The 24,203-nt window shown below is 35.0% G+C and overlaps 2 protein-coding genes across 6 annotated transcripts in view; both read right to left on the reverse strand.

Annotated features, from left to right (window-relative positions):
- Positions 1-1,554: 1,554 nt before the first annotated feature.
- On the reverse strand, positions 1,555-18,188 carry LOC123556685 (dehydrogenase/reductase SDR family member on chromosome X-like). 2 transcript variants are annotated; one of them, XM_045347598.2, is made up of 7 exons: positions 18,054-18,188; positions 12,102-12,209; positions 11,043-11,111; positions 10,215-10,316; positions 8,047-8,254; positions 3,760-3,949; positions 1,555-3,096 (listed from the first exon to the last, which is right to left on the reverse strand). In XM_045347598.2, exons 1-7 carry the CDS (start codon positions 18,157-18,159, stop codon positions 2,911-2,913), a joined length of 969 nt encoding a protein of 322 aa, XP_045203533.2. In that variant the 5' UTR covers positions 18,160-18,188; the 3' UTR covers positions 1,555-2,910. The 2 variants fall into 2 exon arrangements, with proteins under 2 accessions (XP_045203533.2, XP_045203532.2); XM_045347597.2 differs by having other exon boundaries at positions 3,760-3,982.
- Positions 18,189-22,383: 4,195 nt separating this feature from the next.
- Positions 22,384-24,203, reverse strand: part of LOC123556684 (cyclic nucleotide-binding domain-containing protein 2-like) — a 30,371-nt gene continuing 28,551 nt past the window's right edge. For all 4 annotated transcript variants that reach the window (XM_045347595.2, XM_045347596.2, XM_045347593.2 and 1 more), the window contains exons 12-13: positions 23,980-24,123; positions 22,384-23,632 (exon numbers count right to left, since the gene is read on the reverse strand). In XM_045347595.2, the coding sequence (XP_045203530.2) occupies positions 23,486-23,632; positions 23,980-24,123 (291 nt within the window). In that variant the 3' untranslated portion in view covers positions 22,384-23,485. The remainder of the gene's footprint in view (positions 23,633-23,979; positions 24,124-24,203) is intronic.

The raw sequence follows: 24,203 nt of genomic DNA on the forward strand, positions 1-24,203 counted from the left end.
TGCCTCTAGAGAGGTCACAAGTTTTTCTATTTTTCTACCTACTGACCTAGTTTTTGACGGCACATGACCCAGTTTCAAACTGACCTACATATCACAGGTGAAATTCTCACAATTTTCATGGAAGATCCATTGAGAATATGGCCTCTAGAGAGGTCACAAGGTTTTCTATTTTAGACTACTGACCTAGATTTTTGATCCACATGACCATATCGAACTTGACCTAGATATCATCAAGTGAACATTCTGACCATATTCATGAAGTATCTCATGAAAAATATGGCCTCTAGAGAGGTCACAAGGTTTTTCTATTTTAGATCTACTGACCTAGTTTTTACCCCCACGTGACCCATTTCGGAACTTGACCTAGTATAATCATCAGACTGAACATTCTGACCAATTTTCATGAAGATCCATTGAGAAATATGGCCCTAGAGAGGTCACAAGGTTTCTCTATTTTTAGTCTAATGACCATACTTTTGACCACGTGACCCAGTCTCGAACTTTGACCATGATCATTATCAAGGTAACATTCTTGACCAATATATGAAGATCTCTGAAAAATTAGGCGTCTAAGGAGCACAAGGTTTTTTATTTTAGACCTACTGACCTTAGTTTTGACGGCACGTGACCCAGTTTCGAACTTGACCACGATATCATCAGGTGAACATTCCTGACCATTTTCATGAAGATCTCATGAAAATTGGCTCTAGAGAGGTCACAAGGGTTTCTATTTTTAGACCTACTGACCTAGTGTTCGACCACGTGACCCAGTTTCGAACTTGACCAGATACTTGCATAAGGTGAACATCCTGACCAATTTTCATGAAGATCTTGTGAAATATATGCCTCTGAAGGTCACAAGGTTTTCTATTTTTAGACCTACTGACCTGTTTTTGACGGCAAGCGTACCCAGTTTCGAACTTGACCTCTAGATATCATCAAGGTGAACTTCTGACCAAATTTTCATAAGATCCATTGAAAATGTACCTCTAGAGTGGTCACAAGCAAAGTTTAGCGGACCGACGAGACACAACGCACCAACGGACGGACGACGACGAGGTACGCCGCGCGATCACAAAAGCTCACCTTGTCACTTTGTGACAGGTGAGCTAAAAATCGTTTTACTCCATGTATTTAAATTGCTGCCGCTTTTTCATTATTTAAAATTTTTTAATTGTGTTTTTTGTACTTTCTGGTCAAAAGTCTGAATTTTATTACCATAGTAAGTACCGTTTATTTACTTTAAAAAGGAAATAAATAATCAAGATCGCGCTGTTTTGAAATTATACAAAACATATATGAAATTTGATCGTTTAAAAGAATTTTGCCTACATTCCTGTCGATTCTTTAAAATTGTTATAGAATTTCAAACTGTATTAGTTTCTCAAGCGGTGTTGAATATCTGAAGCGAATATTAAAAAAATGATGCACTAACGCGCGTTTTTTTGTGTCAAAAGTAATGCGATGTAAATTAAGTATACGATAGGGCGCACGTGCTTTGGAATGGAAAATTACCAGCATGACGTTTTTTATATTTTACGATTCGCGGTAAATTCCAGTCAATCCAGGTAATTTTGCCTGATGTAATTACTCAATTTGGTAAAGTTACCACGTAAAAACCACTCACCCGATCGGTGGAGTAGTCCATTCGTGCTATCCTGACTTTAACTCGCCAATGCTTATAACTGTAGAATGCCGTACTAAGGCAAAATCAACTTTCGTTTTGTGAATTCGCCGATATGGGTACGATCCCCCACCCCCCATCACCCCTATTTTTCCACTTTTAAGGGTTTTATTTTATTTGCAGACCGTGACTGAAAATTGGTTGACCGTCGGTCTACCCAACTTTTGATAGTGGACCTGCCGATTTTGGTTGCGTCGGTCCAACGGTCCACCGCTAAGGTCGAGGCCTGTATAAATTAAATTACTAATCAAATAAAATTATTGAAAATTTGCTCCCGCCTTTCAATAACGGATGTTGTTCATACAAATTTTTTTTCTACACTGATTCCTTTCGTTCAGTAAACATTGTGTAACAGGCAAAGTTCATAGTTTTGCAGACAGACATAGCTTCGGGCCGTTTCTGCCAATTAGAGATTTTCGGGGCCACAATTAATCTTTTGTCGCAAATGGCTCAAGTGCAACCGACAGCGTGACCCCTGAACAAGTGGTACAAACATGATAATAGACTGCTCTTCTACGAATTGTTTATCAATTAACGTTTACACCTTGATCAATAAACACCTTTCATAATGAAGTACTAAATACAAACCGCGAGATAACCACGTGTCAGTCGGCGCGTGGCGTGATTGACATCTGTCAGTAGCTAATTAGTATATGACGCTCCGCCTACTGCCATACTTCCGCTTGTGGCGGCGAACAGTATTGAAATTCACCGAGATTTTGATTGACTAGGGGCAGAACTTTTGAACTCGATATGCATCAAAGAAAACTTCTCGATTTTCGCGGGTGAAAACCCGGAACCTCGAGTCTACCGACAAACAGGCTTTTCGCCATGTTGTTTCATGTCGACAGAACCAGGAACGTTCGTGACTATGCGCGACGAGGTCGGGTGCAACTAAATTATCCCTATAATCAATAAAGATATGATCAGAATCTCGAATTTTAGCCCATAAAAAAATTGCGGTCGGCGGTAAAAACTTACGGTCGGTCGGGTTACAGGAAACAAACATATTTTTTTTTTAGGCCTGATCAACTTGCATATCCATGCAGTCTGATCATGATCAGCACTGTTCACCACTCAGTATCTTTTTGGTGAGCACCCCATTTAACAGTCAATGGCACTGTCCAAATTGAAAGGTGGACAAGTCCATTACAGCAATTTAGCAGGGTAAGAGTTAAAGATACAGCCACAGACCAACATACTGTCAGAGGTAAAGCTTGCAAGTACTAGCTACTTCCTGCATTCTCTATCATTAAAATACTTTTAGTCCAAAGTTCATTTTGGAAATCTTCATTATATGTTAAACTAGCTGCTTCTGTTCTCTCTGAGTTGTCATAGTAACATCCAGTTTGACCTTCCACCTCCGGTGATATGGCGGCATATAATGTAGTCTCTGCACCTTGCTCTGTATTCTGAAAATATTATTGCACATAGATTTTGATGTACATGTACATGTCAGAGTTTAATATTCATTGATTTATTCTGGAATCTCTGTATCAAATACACATATTCTTTAAATTCACAACCATAAAAGTACCAATCCAAATCTTTATTATTTCTTGAAAGTTGAATATTAAGTAAATTCTTTTAGTACAATCAAGTTCACGATATTCAGTACAGCACCTAGACAACAAACAGTCTAAAATACATATGTCAGAATAGTTTTTTAACTTGCAAACAAAACAATCCAAGGGAAAAAACTCCCAACATATTGCAGAGAAAGATAATACCGGTAGTTTAGCTTGATAAATACCCTGATGCAACACACTAGGTAAGTTCTGTAGGTGAAGAACAAAACTTTATTATGTCATTCATACTCCATCTTTGATTTTCTCCAAAAATATGACAGAAAACTTTATAACTAAAGTCATTAATGCCCATCCCCTTACCTCCCCGCTGATTTTCTCTAAAATTTGAAAGAAAACTATGCTTGAAGTAATTTATGCTTCACTTCTAATTCATGTAGGCAGGTATTTGAAAAGAATCATGAAACACCTGTAAGGTTAACCAACTTTAGAATTGTTGAAAAATTCTGTTTAATTCAATCACAAATATTTCTGATGTCATATACTTACAAGATAGGCCCAGCCTTCTAACAGCAATCTGAATGGCACTTTGTGTATTGCACTGACATGTTGGAAGAGATTTGTTCTCACTACCCCAGGGTGGAGACTGCACACAGATACTGGGGCCTCATCCTCCCGCAGCCTTTTACTCAACATGTTGGCCCCTGCTATCACCATCAGCTTAGAATCCGCATACGCTCTGTGTGAAGAATACTCGTACCAATGTTCAATCCTGAAGTATGAACTCCATGGTATGAACAAAGAAAACAAAGAACATACTTATTTAAAGTCTACTACTTGAGAAACAGATTGGTCATTTTTCTAAACATACAAATATAAACTATCATGGCTTCAATGGGACAAAGTATTTTTAAGAAAGCCAAATACCAAATTCAAGAAAGAGGAAATTAGTAGGACTGGGATGATTACTTGGTTAATCAGATCCAATTTGATTACTATGTGAAACCGGTTTCAATTTTGCAAAACCGCTAATCGCTCTCAAACGATAAACCACAAATCGTACTTTATATTTATACATTTCTCTGACCAACACATAAACCCACAGTATATTTCCGCTAAAACACATCAACTTGAACATAATCAATAGTCTCTGATTTGCTTGTCATGATATATCCAGAACTAAATACACCAAAATACAACTTATTAATTATCAAACTGCTTCCAAATGATAAAGTCCATAAGTTTATGGGCTTTTATACAACAAATACTATTTATAGCAAGATTTACAAAAACAGTTTTGTGGAACAGTTATCACCATAATGAAGCATGCATTACCAAGAAACAAATATGGCAATATTGTAAGGGGTAAATCTGCATGAAAATATAACAACCCTATGTATCTATAGTGCTGACCTGACAACTATGTTTACAGTAGCAAATATAACAAGAGCTGTCCGTAAGACAGTGCGTGTGACTTTTCTCAGTGCTTGACTCTGAATTACAGCTTTGCCAGTAAAAAAATTCTAAGTTAAAAAGGGATATTACTCTGTCAAAATTCAAATCAGAGTTATGGGAATTGTGTCTCCTGGTGTAGACTTTGATAGTAAATAACTATTTTGAGTTTCAAGTCAAAAGCTTTAACAATAACAGAGATATCTGACTTTTAACAAAAAATTCTAAGTTAAAAAGGGGCATAATTCTGTCAAAATTCAAACAGAGTTATGGATATTGTTTCTCCTGGTGTAGAATTTGATGGTAAATAAGTATTTTAAGTTTCAAGTCAAAAACTTTGATAGTAACAGAGATATTTGACTTTATCAAAAACTTTAACCAAAACTTCTAAGTTAAAATGGGGCATAATTCTGTCAAAATACAAACCAGAGTTATGGGAATTGTGTCTCTTGGTGCAGACTTTGATTGTATATAACTATTTTTAGTTTCAAGTCAAAAGCTTTAATAGTAACAGAGACATTTGACTTTATTAATTTTTTTTTTTTTTAATCTACGTTAAAAAGGGGCATAATTCTGTCAAAATTCAAACCAGCGTTATGGGGATTGATTCTTCTGGTGTAGACTTTGATGTTAAATAAGTATTTTTAGTTTCAAGTCAATAGTTTTGATAGTAACAGAGATATCTGACTTTATCAAAAACTTTAAACAAAAATTCTAAGTTAAAAAGGGGCATAATTCTGTCAAAATTCAATCAGAGTTACGGAGATTGTTTCTATTGGTGTAGGTTTTGATAGTAAATAACTATTTTAAGTTTCAAGTCAATAGCTTTGATAGTAACAGAGATATTTAACTTTATCAAAAACTTTAACCAACAGCGACGCCGACGCCGGGGCGAGTGCAATAGCTCTACTTTTTCTTTGAAAAGTCGAGCTAAAAAGGATATTTGTTTGTTTCAGTGTAAGATTGAAATATCTTTCACCGACTGAACATCAAATGCAATATTTTCTCAGTGGCGCAGCCACAAGTTAAAATATAAATTATGATGTTCATGAGTGAAATATATTTGGATCTTACAAGTAAAACAACAAAGTTCTCTTTTTATATCATGATTTTTAATTGTTTTAACCAAATGATACTCACTTTAACCATATAACGTCAGATGCATTGCATCATGATGTCATACTGTCATGACATCACAATATCTATGTTGAAAAATTGTCAAATAGTTCTATGAAATTTCCAGATTTCTCTTACATTTTATTATGGTGGAGCATATAATCTTAATGTTTGTGTAGGTATTTATGTATATCTGTATCTTTATTGAAGCATATTTTGCAAAGAATTTCCGATTATCTATAATTCATATTCTTTCGCATTCTAGTGTAGTTCCGTACAGTAAAAAATAAAAATGAAATTTTCACTGTTTGAAACAGTGAAAATATAAGCTCTTTTTCACTGATATATTCCAGTATTTCACAGAAAAGCATAAAAGAGCAGTTTGATTACTTTCTTCACAAGCTTAGGCGTGTCAACTTTGTAATAAAAAGAATCAAAATACTTTTAGGAAGAATTTTGATGAGACACTATAATTTCTGGAACTATGTTGTAATGTTGAGACAAGAAATATTCAAGTATTTAGGGTTGACTTCATTTCTTTAATAAATATATACACCATAACAGTGCTAGCCCTGGCCATTATAAATTAATAGCCACTTTTTTTTCAGGGAAAAAATTAATAGACAAACTTGGCGGCGCGTACCTCGGGCGTGCTTTAGCATTTGGATGAAAAACATAAAACACAAAAACTGTTTAATATTTTTTTCATGAAACACTTAAACACGCTTTATTTTTCAGTTATCATTATTCATATTTATCATAGACTTTGAATTATCATACATTTATGCATATCTTCTGTTGTTTGTATTCAAATGTCACTGAAAATACCATTTTAGTAAGTGACATGACCCCTTGTGAATTCTTGTCAAGAATGATCATTAATACTTTTTGTGATGGAAGTCAGGGCTTAAGCTAGGCTAAGATTTTTAGGAGAAGTCACTTCTCCCTCAGCTAAGATTAAGGAGAAGTGGAGAGATTTTAGGGAGAACTGACAAGATTTTAGGGAAAACGTGGAAAGATTTTAGCGCCATGACATGCAAGTTGAAAAAGGAACTAAATATGCTTAATATAATGTTACTATTTTTCTTATTTCCTGTCTTTGTTTAAGTCTATTAATTTAAAGTAAATAACAAATTCACTGAAAATGTCAGTGATTCTATTTTCTTATCCTTGTAAACCTTGTGAATCTAATGTGATTAAACAGCAAATTAAAGATTTTTTTTTCACTCTTGCAATGATTGCCCAAACCAAGAAAACCCTTTAAATATGAATACAATTAAAAAAGTTAATTCCATATCAGCAAAAAATAAATCAAGCTTCCAGTGCTATAATGCACTCAAAGTCAGTCACGTTAAATAGCAAGTGTGTGTTATGCTGGTCCTGTCAATAGCAGTGACATCACTATGACATCACATGGAATACATGCATGTCTTCTTTGATCTGCAGGTGTCTTCTTTGATCTGCTGGTGTCGGCACACATTAAAAGAAACAAATTGTCAAACAGGTTAAACCCAGTTTCTGATGGCAGGTGTCAAAAATTTGCGTAAATTTAAGTTTGGTTATTTTAGTCACAGAAAGTGTCAGTGATAATATTATGTTTCTAAAGTTTGGGTTTTGAAAAATACGAGTAAAATTAAGTGGATTTAAGGAAATTACTGAGCCAGTCAAGGTAAGATACTTTCTAAAGATAAAAAAAGAATATGTAAGCTTATGTAATATAAATCCCTACTGTTAATTTGTACTTGTCCGTGGACAAACGGAATGCAAAAACACACTTGTCCACGTCAAAAAGTCTCGAGTCAGACCACTTAAACTTGTGGATAAAAAAATCTGTAGTTTTGAACAAAAGGGCTATTTCGCTCAGACATGAATATGTGAATTTCCATTGAAATCAAGATAAAAGAAAATGATAAATGTAGAAATTTCTTGTTGGCTTGGATTAAATTTTGTGGACTGATGCAACCAAGAAATACATGAAAAGTAACCTCCAAAGAATATGAGCCGCGCCTTGGGAAAATCAACATAGTGGTTTTGCAACCAGCCTGCGCATTGGCACAGTCTGGTCTGGATCCATGCTGTTAGATTTCAAAGTATATTGCAATTAGAGAAACAGCGAACAGCATGGATCCTGACCAGACTGCACATCCATGCAGGCTGGTCTGGATCCATGCTAGTCGCAAAGCCACTATGTTGGTTTTCTCATGGCGTGGCTCAATTACAGTCAATTTCACAGTACTTTTTATCCATCCATAAAAATGTAAATATTACCTATTTGCCATGTTTTCTATATCTGGATTTCCAATATAATGCATGTATGTCGAGACATTTACAATTCTAGACCAGGAGCCTGGAGTTCCTGAGCGCACGAGTCTATCGAGCAATAACTGTGTCAGGTAGAAATGAGAGAGAAAATTCACCTGAAGCTGGCTCTCATATCCATCTACTGTACAGCTGTATGGTGTAAACATTATTCCAGCTGTAAAAAAATAAAATAGTGTTTTAAAACTTTCAAGCAGTAATTACATACAGTATATAAAAGTTCACCCTTCTTATAACTAAAATGCTTTTTTCATCAAAGATACATCCAACATAATACCTAAGTTATTCAAACTAGAATGTGTCTGTAGGACACAGGGTGTGCCCCCCACTGGTACATTTGTCACAAATAAGGGGCAATAATTCAAATGTCTGCAGTCTTAATGGGGTATAGCCTCAACAAACATTTTATGAAAAGGATTCATTATTCTAGGCCCTATACTTTTTGAGCTATGAGCATCACAAACAAACAATCCACTATTTTGGCTATTTCAAGGGCCATAACTCTGTAATAAGAGCTAAGATTCTCAAGAAGAATGCCAAGTGTGCCAGGTCACATCACGTTAAAGACTCCAGCAAGGTTTCCTGAATCTACATCTAATACTTTTTGAGCTAGGCACATAATTAGGTGAAAAGGTGCATTTTTTTACTATTTCAGGGGCCATAACTTTAAAAATAGGGGGTGGAGCCAGCCAAAAAATTAGAGGTGTGCAAGTTTATTTCATGATAAAGACTTACGCAAGTTTTCAACCATATATATTAAATATACTTTTTGAGCTAGGTGCGTCACAAGGTGAAAATGAACATTTTTGACAATTTCAGGGGCCATAACTCTAAAAATAGCAGGTGGACCCAAATGAAAAATAGGAGGTGCGCAAGTTCATATCATGATTAAGACTCATGCAAGGTTTCATGAATCTATATCAAATACTTTTTGAGCTAGGCATGTCACAAGGTGAAAATGTGCATTTTTGACTATTTCAGGGGTCATAACTCTTAGAATAGGGCGCGGACCCAAATGAAAAATAGAAGGTGCGCAAGTTCATATCATGATTAAGACTCATGCAAGGTTTCATGAATCTATATCAAATACTTTTTGAGCTAGGCGCGTCACGAACTTCGGACGTACGCACAGATAAGACCAAATCTATATGCTCACACCACAACAGAGCTAAAGTTGAAAAAATTCATGTGACTTTACCAACAACCATCCTAAACAAAATAGTACTGATATCCTTCAAAACCTTTCTATAATTTTAAGTAATTGTCATACACCCTGACCAAATGCTATATTTATCATGAGGCTCTCTATTTTCTTGTTTGTTTTTTTGGGGGGGTTTTGCCTCATACCTCTGACCAATAATATGAGCATTTTGCAAAATTCACTACCAATGTTATATATCAAACAGGTAAATAATTTTTTTTTTCATAAAAAAAAAAAAGCTGGACACTGTGATAGTTTTAACATTTGGGTACTAGGTTACTATTTTTGTTGATTATCAATGGAATTAAATCCCAACAAACATGCAAAGTTCCCATAACTTCATCTTGGATAATGGGAACCAATAACTCCAAATCCCAATGAAATAGTCATTTTGGGCAAATAAATCTGAAAATTTTGTAACAAAATTTGGCAATACTTGTGCACACTGAAATTGACATTTCATTCCAAGTTTGTATATATATTTATTGATGATAGAATGCACTGAAAAACTTATAATAACTATATGATATACAATACTGTTACATATAAAGATATGAGTCATAAAGACATTGTCCAAGTTTTGTTAACATAACCTCTTAATTACTTACTCCATTTTAAAGTCCAATAAGTTACAAAGGAAATTAAATGTCATTATTTTTCCATACTGACATACATCAACAATACTTTCAATTTGCCTAAAGAACAAATTTACATCATCTATATAATTTCATTTTATGAGAAGACGAATAGGTGTGTATGTTATAAAAAGATAACGAGGTTAGCATTAATTCCTCCACAAGCTCCTGAAGTCTGGCAATATTTTCACTGCGGAACTTGTGCATATTTCTAAATACAACTCTTCTAACCTATAATTATCAATAAAACAGATTTTTGAAACACTCATGTTATCACATACCATTATTTATAAGTATATGAAGTGGTAAATTCCTTGATAGGAAGGTTTCTGCAAATTCTCTGACTGACTTCAGGGATTCCAGGTCCAAGTGGATATAATCAACTGAAACAGAAAATATTACAGTACAGCAACATGACAAATGAGGTTATCTACTCATGCAAGTCTACTGTAATGTAAAATAAGACATTTTCACCTGACTATATTTAAAATTAGACCGGCACATTTTGAGTTTGAGAATAATTCTGATGTAACGACAACTTAGGAAATTTCACTAAAATAATGTCACTTCACTAGTATTCATTTCTTCAAAAACAAGACAGTCAAGTAAAAAATCCCTTGAAAAACTTATGATACTAGACAGTTACCTGAAAAAATTCTTTAAGCAAATATCTGCACCTCCATTTTCTTCAAAATAATTGAGAACTAGTAAATAGTTTCTGTAATACTGACATTACAACTAAAATGACTAGATTTGCTGTTGCTGAACTTCCTTAATTTTCTGTAAGGAATTTTAAACCCAATTTTGAATTTCATGCTGAAAATCCTGGTTTGTCCATTTATTCATAATCTATATAGAAACTGATTGTGCAAGTACACTTGATTCTTTTTAAGTTATCTCCCTTCCATTTCTAACCATGGAAAAGTACTTGTGATGCTTGTGAAAAATCTAGTCCTTTCATTAAAACTATCTATATCAGTTTTCTTCCAGCGTTTTTATGAACACTGGCAAAAACGTTATATTCATTAAACCTAAATGAAAATAGAGACGTCTGAACAGATAAATAAAGGAAACATGTCATAACATATGCACATTGAATATCCTGTTACCTTTAGCATTTGGGAAATCTTTTCTTATCTCTCTGATAGCATTCTTGCCCGTCTCTTCACATTTCCCTCCTGAAAAATAATAAAAACTAAAATACACGTCTCACAAAAACAAATATTATCTCTTTAGTTATGTAATTTACAGATGGCAAAACTCTTTTTATTAACAAAGTCTGCAAAAAATATCTCTGTTAAGTCACCTGGTTTTACTGAGAGACATTTTTTCAGAATTTATTCATCAGAAGACATATTTTTATGTACTATTCACAGTGAAAACAAATGAGCCGTGCCATGAGAAAACCAACATAGTGGCTTTGCGACCAGCATGGATCCAGACCAGCCTGCGCATCCGCAGGCTGGTCTGGATCCATGCTGTTCGCTTTTAAAGCCTATTGGAATTGGAGAAACTGTTGGCGAACAGCATGGATCCTGACCAGACTGCGTGGATGCACAGGCTGGTCTGGATCCATGCTGGTCGCAAAGCCACTATGTTGGTTTTCTCATGGCGAGGCTCAAATACAAATTTGTTACTGTACACATTTCTAAGTATTTCAGCATAAATACTGATGTGTGGCTATTTGTGTGCCACTGTGAAAACACTGACAGGTTGTTTTTTTTTAAATATTTCACTTGTTAAATGACTAACATCAATCAAGTACTGGTCGTGGTTATAAGACCTTTGCCTGTCAACTAGCAGGTTGTGGGTTTTAGTATTTTTCAAAATATATCAATGTTAAGAATGTATCTTGTCTTTTTCAAAATTTATCTTTCTCCCATCATATCTAAGAGTTTTTTACCTAAAATCAAGTTTACCATTTTGGAAATGATAGGTAAGTATGCCTCATACAGTGTAGTACTTGAACAAAACATCCAGTGTGTAAATAATACTCAAATTTCTTTATCTATTTGTTTATTTATCTAATCTGGGTGAATCACAATTTTTCAACATTACTTCAGTTATTTTTTACTGGCAGAGTGTATCTAAAATATGTCTCTGCATTCTATAATGAGGTAACAGGATGGACCCTTACAGCATTATGAACAACAAAATGAACAGCCTACCGATAATGACATGTACATTTTTGGCTACAAGCCCTTTTGATACATCGAAGCCAATCCCTGCACCTCCTCCTGTAACTATGGCAACCTTTCCTGTTTGTAACGGCAAATCTGAAAATATCAGGTTACACTTCAATAATATGACTGTCAATAACTAGAGTTGCTTTTGAGAAAAGCGCATGTCTCCCACAACTGCCTAATCATCTAAATAGCAAGTCAGTCTTTATACACTGTTTACTCACTACAAATATACCCTTAAGAGCAAAAAGGCCAATTTTGGGTAATTCAAGGGCCATAATTCTGGAGTTCCTCAGGCGATTTGGCTAGTTAATGAACCTGGTCAAGGAGTTATGGTAAAAAACATTTGGTTTAGGTTTGTTGAAGATCTGGTGAGAAATGTTGGACTTATAGCGCGGACGAGAATAAAAAGGCCGATTTTCGGTAATTCAAGGGCCATAATTCCAAAGTACCTGGGTCGATTTGGCTAGTTATCGAACTTGGCCGCGGACCTATGGTCAAACACATTTTGTTAAAGTTTGGTGATGATCGGATGAGAAATGTTCGACTTAGAGCACGGACAAGAGTAAAAAGGCCGATTTTCGGTAATTCAAGGGCCATAACTCCAAAGTGCCTGGACCGATTTGGCTCATTATCGAACTTGCCCTACTAGAGCGCATGCACATTCATCAAATCAAAAGGACTCCTATAGACTGCATGCGCATTCCTGGAGCCAAAAGGACCCCTATACTACTCATGAACTCATGAGTAGTATAGGGGTCCTTTTGGCTCCAGGAATGCGCCTAAAATCTGAGCATTTTTCGGTAATTCAAGGGCCATAATTCCAAAGTGCCTAGGCCGATTTGGCTAGTTATCGAACTTGGCTGAGCACTTATTGGCAGACACATTTTGTTGAAGTTTGGTGAAGATCGGATGAGAAATGTTCGAATTAAGAGTGCGGACAAGCTTTGTGACAGACACAGACACACACACACGCACACATACAGACTGAGTAAATCTATATGTCTCCCACACCAATGTGTGGTGGGAGACATAATAATAATACCCGGTAAAAGAAAGACTCATGGGTGCTGTATATCCTTTTGTATGAATGTATTTCAGCGTATTTAGGTAAAAACACGATCAGATAATATATTTAAATGATGAAATCGTAAATCAAAATAAAACTGAATCATTCTTTGGTTTAAACATAACAGTAAAACATGTAAATTCATAATTCTAACATGTCCAAAACATTGTTGAATGATACTGTAGTAGGGTAGCGTATAAGGGTGCACTTATACTTCCTTGCTATTGAGCTAGCTTTTATAGTGACGAGGTAGAGTGTCTGCCTTAGGAGTGAGAGGTCCCGGGTTCGATTCCTGGTCAGAGCTGAAGTATTTTCAGCCTGTTACATTTGGCGCCCAATGCAAATAACTCACAAGTAGATATGAATGGACACCTTGGAACGTCCCACAGAGGCTCAAACTCCTGGAATTCGAGGACAAATTCTAAAATGGAGGGGGTGTATGTAGTAGGATAGCGTATAAGGGTGCACTTATACTTCTTTGCTATTGAGCTAGCTTTTATAGCGACGTGGTAGTGTCCGCCTTAGGTGTAAAGGTATTTATAAATCAATATGATATTCCAATGAAACTTCAAAGTTTTGTTGTTTGTAGCATCATCTGGGGCATGTGCAATGAAAAATCTTAATTTGATTTCTGAAATAGTACATGGTATCTATTTCTAAAGTCACTATATCATAGTATATGTTCATTGCAAATATTCTTCGATATACGCAAGTGGAAACTGGCACTAATTTTTATGTTTCAGTTTGGCTACCTCGCTGTATTTACATGTCCACCATTACAGTCAGTACAGCAGCTGACAGTGAGCGGTTGGCAAGTGACATGAAGCAGAGCCATGTAAAATGTGGGTTAACTTTATGGTGCATTGTTTAAAACAGTGACAAACTCGTGTTTTGCCATTTATTCACATAAACATCAATGGAACAGAAGGAAAAAATAGATATTCTGAACACAGGCACGGGTCCAGTGTATATTTTTTTTTTTGTTTGATATGATTTTTTTCACACAAATATATGTTATATATATGTTAGTCAAATGAAAAAAAAATCGATGACAAAATTTCCGGTCACAATATCATATACATGGAAAAGGTGAACTATGCAGGGTTCGACACTAACGGTGTCCCGGGGGCCCGAGGATCCCAAATTTTGAGGAGGAACACCAACTTCTAAAAGCTGGGATTCCGGCTGGATACCTATTTTTTTTGTCATGATATCCAAAAAGTAAAAGATAAATACCTGTTTGAAAAATATTTTAACCCTTTCCCACATCGATACGTTTATCACCATATCTATCGATTACCAAACAGAAACGTATTGACCCGTGTCTACCGGTTACCCGATAGAAACGTATAATAACGGTCATTTGAACAGAATCGTTTCATCCCGTGTCTCATAATCAATCGCTTTATTTTCGTTCTTTTCCTAAAGAAACAAAGTCCGGATGTTTACTAACTCAAAATATGGGATTTCGTCATCATTATTTACGTACAAGATCATGTGGTTACTATTTAAATATATCGAGTACTTTGCAAAGAAAGACCGGGTTTTTTTTTCCTACATGTGCACGACGCTACGTCATGGAAAATTACTGAGAAAACTGCTTGCAACTGGCCGGTTCGCGGGACTTTCCTCGTTCTAAAAATAATAACCATTTAACATCTTAGTATTTTTAAATGTGTTAGGTCGTGAAGGTCACGCGTGATACATGCAGATTTTCCCTGAACAATATTTGTGTTTACGATGGCTTGGAATTTATGGCCTTACATAACGGGAAGTGTTAATCAAAACAGAAGGACCGCGGCTTCCAAATATTTTATGACACCCCAAGAGTTAATTGCAGCGGAAGTCACCCGTGATGAACCGACGTTTGATCATCAAAATATTACGTAATATTATCTAAAAATATTTTAATTTTTAGCACAAGAATACTGTCTCGATCTCAGCGATCTTTCTGCACTTTCAGAAATTTTACGATTCGTTATTTTTGTAGTGTAGTGTTATTCAGTTTGATGGTTGTTTTTGTTTTATATAAATACTTACCGAGTCCGATTCGGAAGATAAGTCTGTTAACTATATAAATCAAGCTTTCAAACATCAAAATGAAATTGTATATGAATTTCAATGTGAAAGTAATCCAAAACAGAATTTTATGCCTAAAAATATAATTCCCTTACTTTAACACTTTATATCTTCAAACCTCAAAGAGAATCTACAATAAATTTTGTATCATCGGAAATATAAATGCCAGGTAATATTAAGATTTTATATTTTAAAATATATGAAGAGAAGTCAAGAAATTCAAGAATATTTTTTGATATCATAATTTTTAGTGGTTGTCACAATAGACTTGACAATGATTATATCTATAAGAAACAAGTGTCTCCAAAGTCGAGACCTTGTCTTGACATTGGCAAACATTTAAATTGATATCAGTTTGGATACATTCTTCTGTAGTAGTTAAGGTGTCAGCCACTCAGTACAGAGGTTGCGGGTTCGAACCCCACTGGGGTACGACCGTAACTTCTCATAAGACATCTGTTGTGATTGTTTTTATATATCATATTATGAGGGATCCCAAAGCCTGAGGAGGACCCCCAGATTTAAAAAGTAGGGATTCCTTTGGGAACCTTGTTCAAATAAGTTAGTGTCTAACCCTGACTTGTGGAACATTTCAAAATCGATGTTTATACACTTGCAGCCACTACCTGCATGATTGCACCTTCGAAACATTTAAAGCCTTCCATAAATACTAACCTGATCCCATAAATTGCTTTGAAATACACAGTACAAGTCCCTAGGAGCGAAATATTTCAAATACCACAAACGATTTCAGCAGCCAAACGAAGTGATAAAAACCAGGAACACGTCCGCTATCCGGAATGAACTGAAAAATTTCGCTCGTAGAGACTTGTACTGTGTTTTCAAAGCAATTTGTGGGGTCAGTTTAGTATTTATGGGAGGCTTTAAATGTTTCGAAGGTGCAATCATGCAGGTAGTGGCTGCAAGTGTATAAACATCGATTTTGAAATGTTCCACAAGTTTGCCGAGTAGCTTCCCATAGCGTTACGCTCATGTAGTTCACCTTTTCAATGTATATGATACTGTGACCAGATTTTTTGTCATCGATTTTTTTTTCATTTGACTAACATATAAAAGGTTAATTGTGTGGGGAAAAAAAGGATTTTTTATATTACACAAAAAAAAAAAAAAAAAAAAAAATGAAAATAAATAAATAAACACTGGACCGGTGCCTGTGATTCTGAATGGAAGGAAAAAATAGATATTCTTTCCAGGTATCTCAAAATTTCACTATGTTTTTGTTTTTTAATAGCAGAGCTATCGGCGCCGCAAAGCGGCGCCGATAGCGTCGCATTACAGTTAGACGTGTGAAAAAGAAAATGAATAAAACTGTGTACAGACATTACTATCGAGTTGAAAATTCGTGGTAAGTTTTTGGAATCGGTGTTGTTCGGGTTTCTTCTAGTACGCAATGCTCATAGTAATTAATCACTAAGACGTCAATAGACGCTTGCTGTTTACAGTTGACAAAAGCGTTTCGCTTACTGCTTTGAACGTTGAATAAAAATGTAAATGAGCGCCTGATAATAAGAATTTAGTGCTAAATACATTTTCTACGGAGAAAGAAAGGTAAAATACAATATTTTCAATGTGAAACGATTTTCGTCACGCTGCCGCAACTGAAATTTATTCTATATACTTATATTTGTGTTGATGACGTCATACTTCCACACTGGTGCAGTGGTTAGCGAGGTCGCGTTAAAGTCCAAAGGTCGGGAGTTCGATCCTGACCAGAAGCGTCTTTTTTTTTAAATTTCTTTTTTATTTCAGTTTTTTTATATTTTATTTATTATGGGTTTTGAAAGTATTGTAAAAAAAAAATAAAGTCATTCATGTGATATTTAACAAGTGTTTTGTTAGTGATGTCAGGTTCCAATGTAGTACTGTCTGTAGCCTACAGTAGTCAGTAGATAAAACTTTTTTTTTAAAAAAAGGTTTTTGGATCAAAATTTACAGGCATTGAACTGTGAAAAGCACAAAATGCTCTTCTCCCTGTTAACATATATTTCATCCACAAGCTTAAAAATCACTGACCAGAGTTTATTACTAGGAAAAAAACTATTGACTATGAATTATCAATAAACATCAAAAAGGCTCCTACTAGTAATTACCATTCCTATTCTATATCAGTTGTGCTAAAAGATTAACCATAAAAATGTTAACTTCGCAGTTCAGTAAATAAAACAGAAGTTTTCGAGAATTTCGGCAAAAAGTGATTTTCTCTGGGTAAAATTCTCATCATTTACATGTACAAAGGTAGTCTTTTGGTTTTTAAACAAGCTTTGTACATGTAAATGATTTTCATTCTCCCATACCAGAGGTCTATCATAGTAGTATTTTGCCTTAAAGTTGGACACATTCTTCTTTCTAAAAAGAACTGTAACTTTCTTTAGATTAAATCTTAATGCATTCTAAGACATTCATTCAGAAATCAGGAATTATCATTAATTCATGAAAATTTTAATTGATCTTAAAGAACATAAACTTCCTAAAACGGATCCATAATTCCAGGTCATTCCAGCAGCACTCCTTTAATTTTCAAGGGGCACTGGTGATTTTTCAAGGGAGCTCTGCCTTCTAGGTAGCACCTAAGTTCATATTAGTTTAAATGCAGTTTAATCGAATTGTTGTACACGGTTCACCGCTGAAAGATCCTTCATATGAAGTACGTGGTGGTTACGAATATGTATGAGTACGAGAAAGTTTAAAGCGTTTATTAACAAAGATCGAAAAAACAGGAAGATAATGAGCAAATTCACGTTTAGAATGATAGTTAAAACAATGACAACCTATGTTTCTCTTGCGTCTTGAAAGAACTTGCATCAACAGGCACCATCCACCAACGATGTACGTCAATATATAATATAAAATCAATTGAAAAATAAAATAAAACATTTTACAATCTTCTTTTCACATAGATCTTTTATTAACTCAAGTAATATTAAGTAACTGAAAGAAGAATATACAAACCGAAAGCAAAGGAATTGGTTGTCAATGCGACCATAAGATAAGATAAGATAAGATTTATTTAAAGTCGGCAAGATAGCAAACAAATACAACATAAGTTTATGTGAGCTTTTGAACCGACTACAGAATAACATATAGTATATATTTAGACAATTGTATAAAAGCTGCAATTATAATGTGGAGATTAATGTTAAGAAAGGGAATATGCAACTAAAAAAAAAGCAGTGAGCTCAATTGTAAAAATAAAACATTTAAAACTATGACATTTGCCTATCTAGGTGTCACTTAAAAGAGGAGAAATGCTTGAATCTCAGAAAGCTTTAATAAAAAAAATAATTAAAAATAAAAAAAATATATAAAAGTATTACAGTAAGAGTAATTACCGGTTGTGTTTCTGGGCAAAAAGACCCAAAGGTAATGTTTGCAACAGATTGGCAGAAGTCATAGCTTGCAACACAAAAGTACAAGAGCAAACAAAATATATAAGCAGGTGTAATAAAAGCAAAAACAGGCAGAAAGACCATTAATTGACTGCAAGTGGAATAATGAAAAAATATACAATGTCATACATAGCATCAGCATAATAATAGCACAAGCAATTTGTACAATATTTTGCTTATTTCATTGTTATGTGTGGATTGTCTTTAGACACATATAAAGGTAAAGGTAATTTTTGTTTACCGAATTACTTTGTGAAACAATGAACATAAAATCGAGATCTGAATCGAGAACAGTTAAAACCAATTATACTTTACCCCCAGCAACTTGCTGGTACCCATTTACAGCTGGGTCAACTGAAGCAATCGTAATAAAGTGCCTTGACCAAGGGCACACCGTAATGGGAGTAGCCAGGAATCGAACACAGGGCCTTCACCTTCGAAGGAAAGCGTCTTAACTCTCTCGAACAGTGCGTCCAAATAGGCTCTTACCCTACATTATCAAGGACGGTAATATCAATTTATATCCTTAAATTTAGGATGAGACTATAGGTCCTGTAACTATAGATCTCTAGCTGACGGGAGTCTAGAGCTAGGTCTGGTTTCAGGACTCGTAGTTATAGAGGCTTAAAATTATTACGCCCCGAGACTCAATACTTGGCCATTTATAATGACACTGTTAAAGAATGCTTTATGTCAACAGGTTAGGAAATGAAACTTCTGATCGTATAAGGCAACGTACTGTTAACTCTTCTAAATATTATTTCAGATATTCAAACGAGTTGACTGCTTCACAGATAAGGACAATAAGTTATGGCAAGAATTCCTCCCAATTTAAATATATTGATAGATTTTTTTTTCGATGAAATGAACGAAGCACTGCCGCAAGAGCATGGAGCATATACATAAAAAGGCAAGCATGAAGAAAACGCCATGACATGCAAACCAATGGCAAGGATAACACAAAAAAGACTTTCATGGTATGCAACAGTCTCCTAGATGGCATATGCACAGTTGATCAGTACAAAAAATTTGTCTGCTCCTGGAAAGGCCCAAAGTATAGATATGCAATGTGTGAGTAGCTATGCACCGCGCTTTCTATGTTATCCTGCTTTACGTACCTGCTTGCTTATTCTTGTATATTTACTTTGCAGTTTACAAGTGTGCTTTTTACGACTGCCTTTACGTTGTTTTATGGTGTATATGTCTACTTTAAGATTGTTTATATTGATTCGAGACATTCAGGTGGCATTTGTGTTTATTTTATAAAAATATGCATACGAAAACCTTTGGAAGAGTGGACTGGTTGAACAGGAGCCTGGTGATCCGGTTCCAGTAAATTGCAGCAGCAGAACAGTCACGTGTTATGCGTGTTATTTTAATTTTTATGTGTTTTTTTTTTTTCTTTTTTTTTTGCGAAGATGCTAACAGGTGATACCAAAGCTGAATAAGGTGTTATTATCAATTAGGAATTTATGGAATAAAATACAGGCGTAATAATTAAATCACGAGTGCTTAGATTGTGTTGTGTGTGACATCGGCATCACATCATTACGATGCCATGTTTTTATAAAACATATTTGAGCAACTTCGCTCGTAAGGAATTTCGGAGACCAAAAACGTGTTATGGACTCGTGTATTAGTCATAACCGTTTTACCATAATAATTTGACTGTATGTATTTGAAATGATGTTTTTGCTATCGTTTCAATCTTCATTTTCAAATTTGTCACTGGAATGTTTTGTATAAATCTATAACGCAGCAAAGGTAGAATCTCTTATGTTACTATCGTGGTGCCGGGGGTGGGGCGGGTAAAATGTAGCAGCCAATCATTCTTTATTGTAGAATCATGCATAGGTTATTTGCTATAGGCTAAAGTGATCTTCTGCTCAGATTTATTGATATCTTTTCTGTTCATTTTTTTTATCATTTCATGCAAAAATAACCACCTTCTATACAGATTTTATGTTGTATAATATGTCTTCCAGTAAACAACTTATTTCATTTCTCGTGTATGTTGTGATTTTTATGCTTTATAAGTGGTATGTATTGCACACTATATGTAAATTAGTATGTCTTTCTGACTTAACCTTGCGATATTTAGTTTATTTTAACTGTTTTAGTTTGCTTTAACCACACGCTTAACTTTTCTTCATTGCTAATTTCTGTTTTACTTATGTTTGTCGGACTTAAGCTATTTTTATAAAGTAAAGTTTACTGTAACCAAACTTTGTATATATGGTAAGGATTCGGCTATAAATCATCTTCATGCAGGAACCGGAAACGGAAGTGGAAAACTTTTGTTCCTGTAACAGACTATGAGTTCTAATGTTTACTTCATTCACATACGCACATTACCAATAAAGGTGAAGGTGTGCGGGTGAAACGTATTCAGACAGAAGCAGTATATTATGTTTACGTGAAGTATTTCTTAAATTGTATGACAATAATTCTCATCATAACCACATATATACTTCAATACAAGGGTCAGGACCACGCACCTCCTTCCTATCACCTACTCCCGTCCACTATCATCTAATTCTATATTTCATATCACAGTTCTGAATCATAAAAATATTTGATTAAAATTTCAGTTTTATATTTAATATCAGTTTTTCAGTTTATAGTGCAAATCGTATCCGAGCTAAAACTTTTGCTTGCATAGAGCTGTCGGTTTAGTCCACTATAGAGAAATTGGGGTATTTCCACCCGTCCGTCACTCCGTCAGTCAGTCAGTCAGAAAGCATGGATCATGTGATACTTTTTAAATTAAAAATGTTTTTAGTTCATAGATACAGAGGGAAATGGAAAACATACATGTTCTTTTAGTTTGTTGCTATATCAAAAATGCAGTTTCTTTGACCATAGTTGGTTTAAATATGACAGTGGATCCTGCGGTAGTAAGTACGAGCATTTTTGTTAAAAATTGTACATAGACAGAAGACATGGAGAACATGCACGTTATTGAATTTTTCCGGTCTGTCCGCATGTTTGTCCGTCAGTCAGCCTGTCTATCAGCCACAAAAGATAGACACTGTCGTAACATGTTGATCTAAGACATTCTGACCTTGTACATAAATAGAAGACAACAGGAAAATATGCAAATCCTTTAATGAGTTTGTCCCTTTGTCCGCCCGTCTATTTGTCTGACTGTCAGGCACAAAGATGGACTCTGTGGTAACTTAAGGAGTACATTGTATAAGTGATTTGTTTATGACACCTCGTTTATTCCTTATTTTTGTTTCGGTTTGTGTCTCACCGGCACATTTATAGGCCATATGGCTTTAAAGATCACAGATAATTTTGTTAGTACTGAAAGGATATCTAGGTAAATTTTAGTATGATAGTTATATCAATATTTTGGATAAACCTTCATGATCAGGTTTTGCTTCAGTGGCGAGCAAAGCGAATACAAGATGACAACCGGATGATTCCTACTTAGGTCAGATATTGTCAAGGATGTAAACTCAAAATAGATTTAGTGTCAGTGTTGACATTACTTTGGGATATTGTCGAACACCGGGATTTTTGCTATTTTCCTCTTGAACACATCATTTTCTTTCATCTTTCTCAAGAACGGATGGCAAAATGTAAAGGTACAGAGATGTAGAACATAAACAATAATGGAAGGCTTCATTGACCCTCTAATCTTTGACAGCATTTATTCAGCTAACGTTCTATTAATCCATTCCTAAATACAAAACAAAACGCAAAATATCAATAAAGTTTTTTATTCGGCATTTTTTTTTTCATAAACTTTCCTCGACATAAAACCTTCACGTACAAAATAAGTAATGTGTAATAGACATACAGTGGCAAGAATCTACAACAACATTTTGTCAACATGAATATCGAGTAAAATGTCTGTAAGGAATATCTAACACCGGGTTTGCTTATTGCACATACATCTAAACCAATGGCTTTATTTGATGGAATATATTGTACAATATACAGAAAATACTGGCTTTTGTTTTAAAAGATAGTCGTATGCCACATTAAAACTCCGATGGTACAAAACCACGCAAAGCCTTTAATGTAGCAGCTGAAGAAATGTCTAAACTCTTAACATGTTCATGTTTACAGGTACAATAGTCCTCCATTTGTAATAATGTTTGATGTTACATTTTTTCAGTTCTTTAAGTTCTCATTAGTAATCCCTAGCTATATATGCAAAATGATATAAGCTGCCCATATTAATTATTCAAATACTTCCAGAAACCATATCATCCCTTACCCTGCTAAATTTCTATAATGAACTTGTCCATCTTTCAATTTGGACAGTACCATTAACTGTTAAAAGGGGTGCTTACCAAAAAGTTACTGACCGAATGGCGAACAGTGCAGATCATGATCAGACTGCACAGATGTGCAGGCTAATCATGATCTACACTGTTCGCAAAGGCAGAACCAGTCGTGTCCAGCATGGTAAGGGTTAACGATCGAGTGATCTAGTCCATTCATGCTTTATTTGTACGTAAAATACCATAGCTTGGGACAACTCGTTTGATTGCACATGTTTCGGAAAAACGGTGGCAAACTGTTTGTTAAAGGCAAGGACTATGCCCTTCTGTCACTGATGTAATCTGTTTACATTCCATGCATGAATTCCCTAACAAACTAAACAGCATTATTTCAGTTCTACAAAAGAGTCCCAGCAAAGTTCTAAAATCACAGACAATCCCTGATAATAGGACGCACCGATTTTGAAAGAGCACTTTGATGCCTTTGCAATTCTCGTATTACAGTTACTTTATACTGAACATGACTTCAAATGAATCAGCCCCAGTACACTTCCGGATTTGAAATTGAGCTTTATGTCATAAGTAGAGTGCATCTACTTCATGTTCATGTAACTGCTTCTTGAACACAACACAGTTAGAGACTGTCATAGATTTATAAGCATCCCAGTTTGTCTGGTCCTGTAGTTTCTGTTGCAGACTTTCCTCACTTGGTATTGGCTGAATCTGTAAAATATAGTCATCCCGTATATTCCAAAATGTGACGAATAAACATGATAAATACACGATATAAATGCTGTTATTTTTATGGAAAACGTCCAGATTTCAAGTTGATGAATGTTATTAACGATAATATATGACATTGATAAGCTACACGTTATCCATAGAGCATAAGTTTTGGTTTTTATCTGGAGTAGATATGGAATACAAAAATATCACGAGAAATTGTTTACAAAATTGTTCTTTAAGTATGACAAACAGCTTGAATGTCTTTTAAGATCTTCAAGAGTCTCGCTTTGTGGTAGAGCGAGTTCTGATAGAGTAATAAAGGGATTTGCGTAATGGACACATACAGTTTTACGTATCTGTTTTGCGACATTGTCTGAAAGATGTTGTAGGAAGAACTTTTTGTTGATGAGAATACATTCAGCTCCGTCTGATACCAGACTGCAACTCGTCGTCTGACCAATCATTCCAAACACCGTCTGTTCTAAACCCTATAACAGATAAAACATTTATTTATCTACTTTCAATTATCATCTGCTCCAAGCCCTGCAACAGATAATACATTTTCTAA

The sequence above is a fragment of the Mercenaria mercenaria genome, chromosome 5 (genome assembly GCF_021730395.1).
Source record: "Mercenaria mercenaria strain notata chromosome 5, MADL_Memer_1, whole genome shotgun sequence".
NCBI classification, from domain to species: domain Eukaryota; kingdom Metazoa; phylum Mollusca; class Bivalvia; order Venerida; family Veneridae; genus Mercenaria; species Mercenaria mercenaria.

Excerpts from the sequence above, each read along its gene's own strand:
- LOC123556685 (XM_045347597.2), bottom strand. The coding sequence starts at position 18,159 with ATGTTTTATTTTATTTTTCAATTGATTTTATATTATATATTGACGTAC. Across the intron at positions 12,210-18,053 it reads AAGACGCAAGAGAAACATAG|ATTTGCCGTTACAAACAGGA; the intron begins GTTGTCATTGTT and ends TGATATTTTCAG. Across the intron at positions 11,112-12,101 it reads AAATGTACATGTCATTATCG|GAGGGAAATGTGAAGAGACG; the intron begins GTAGGCTGTTCA and ends ATTATTTTTCAG.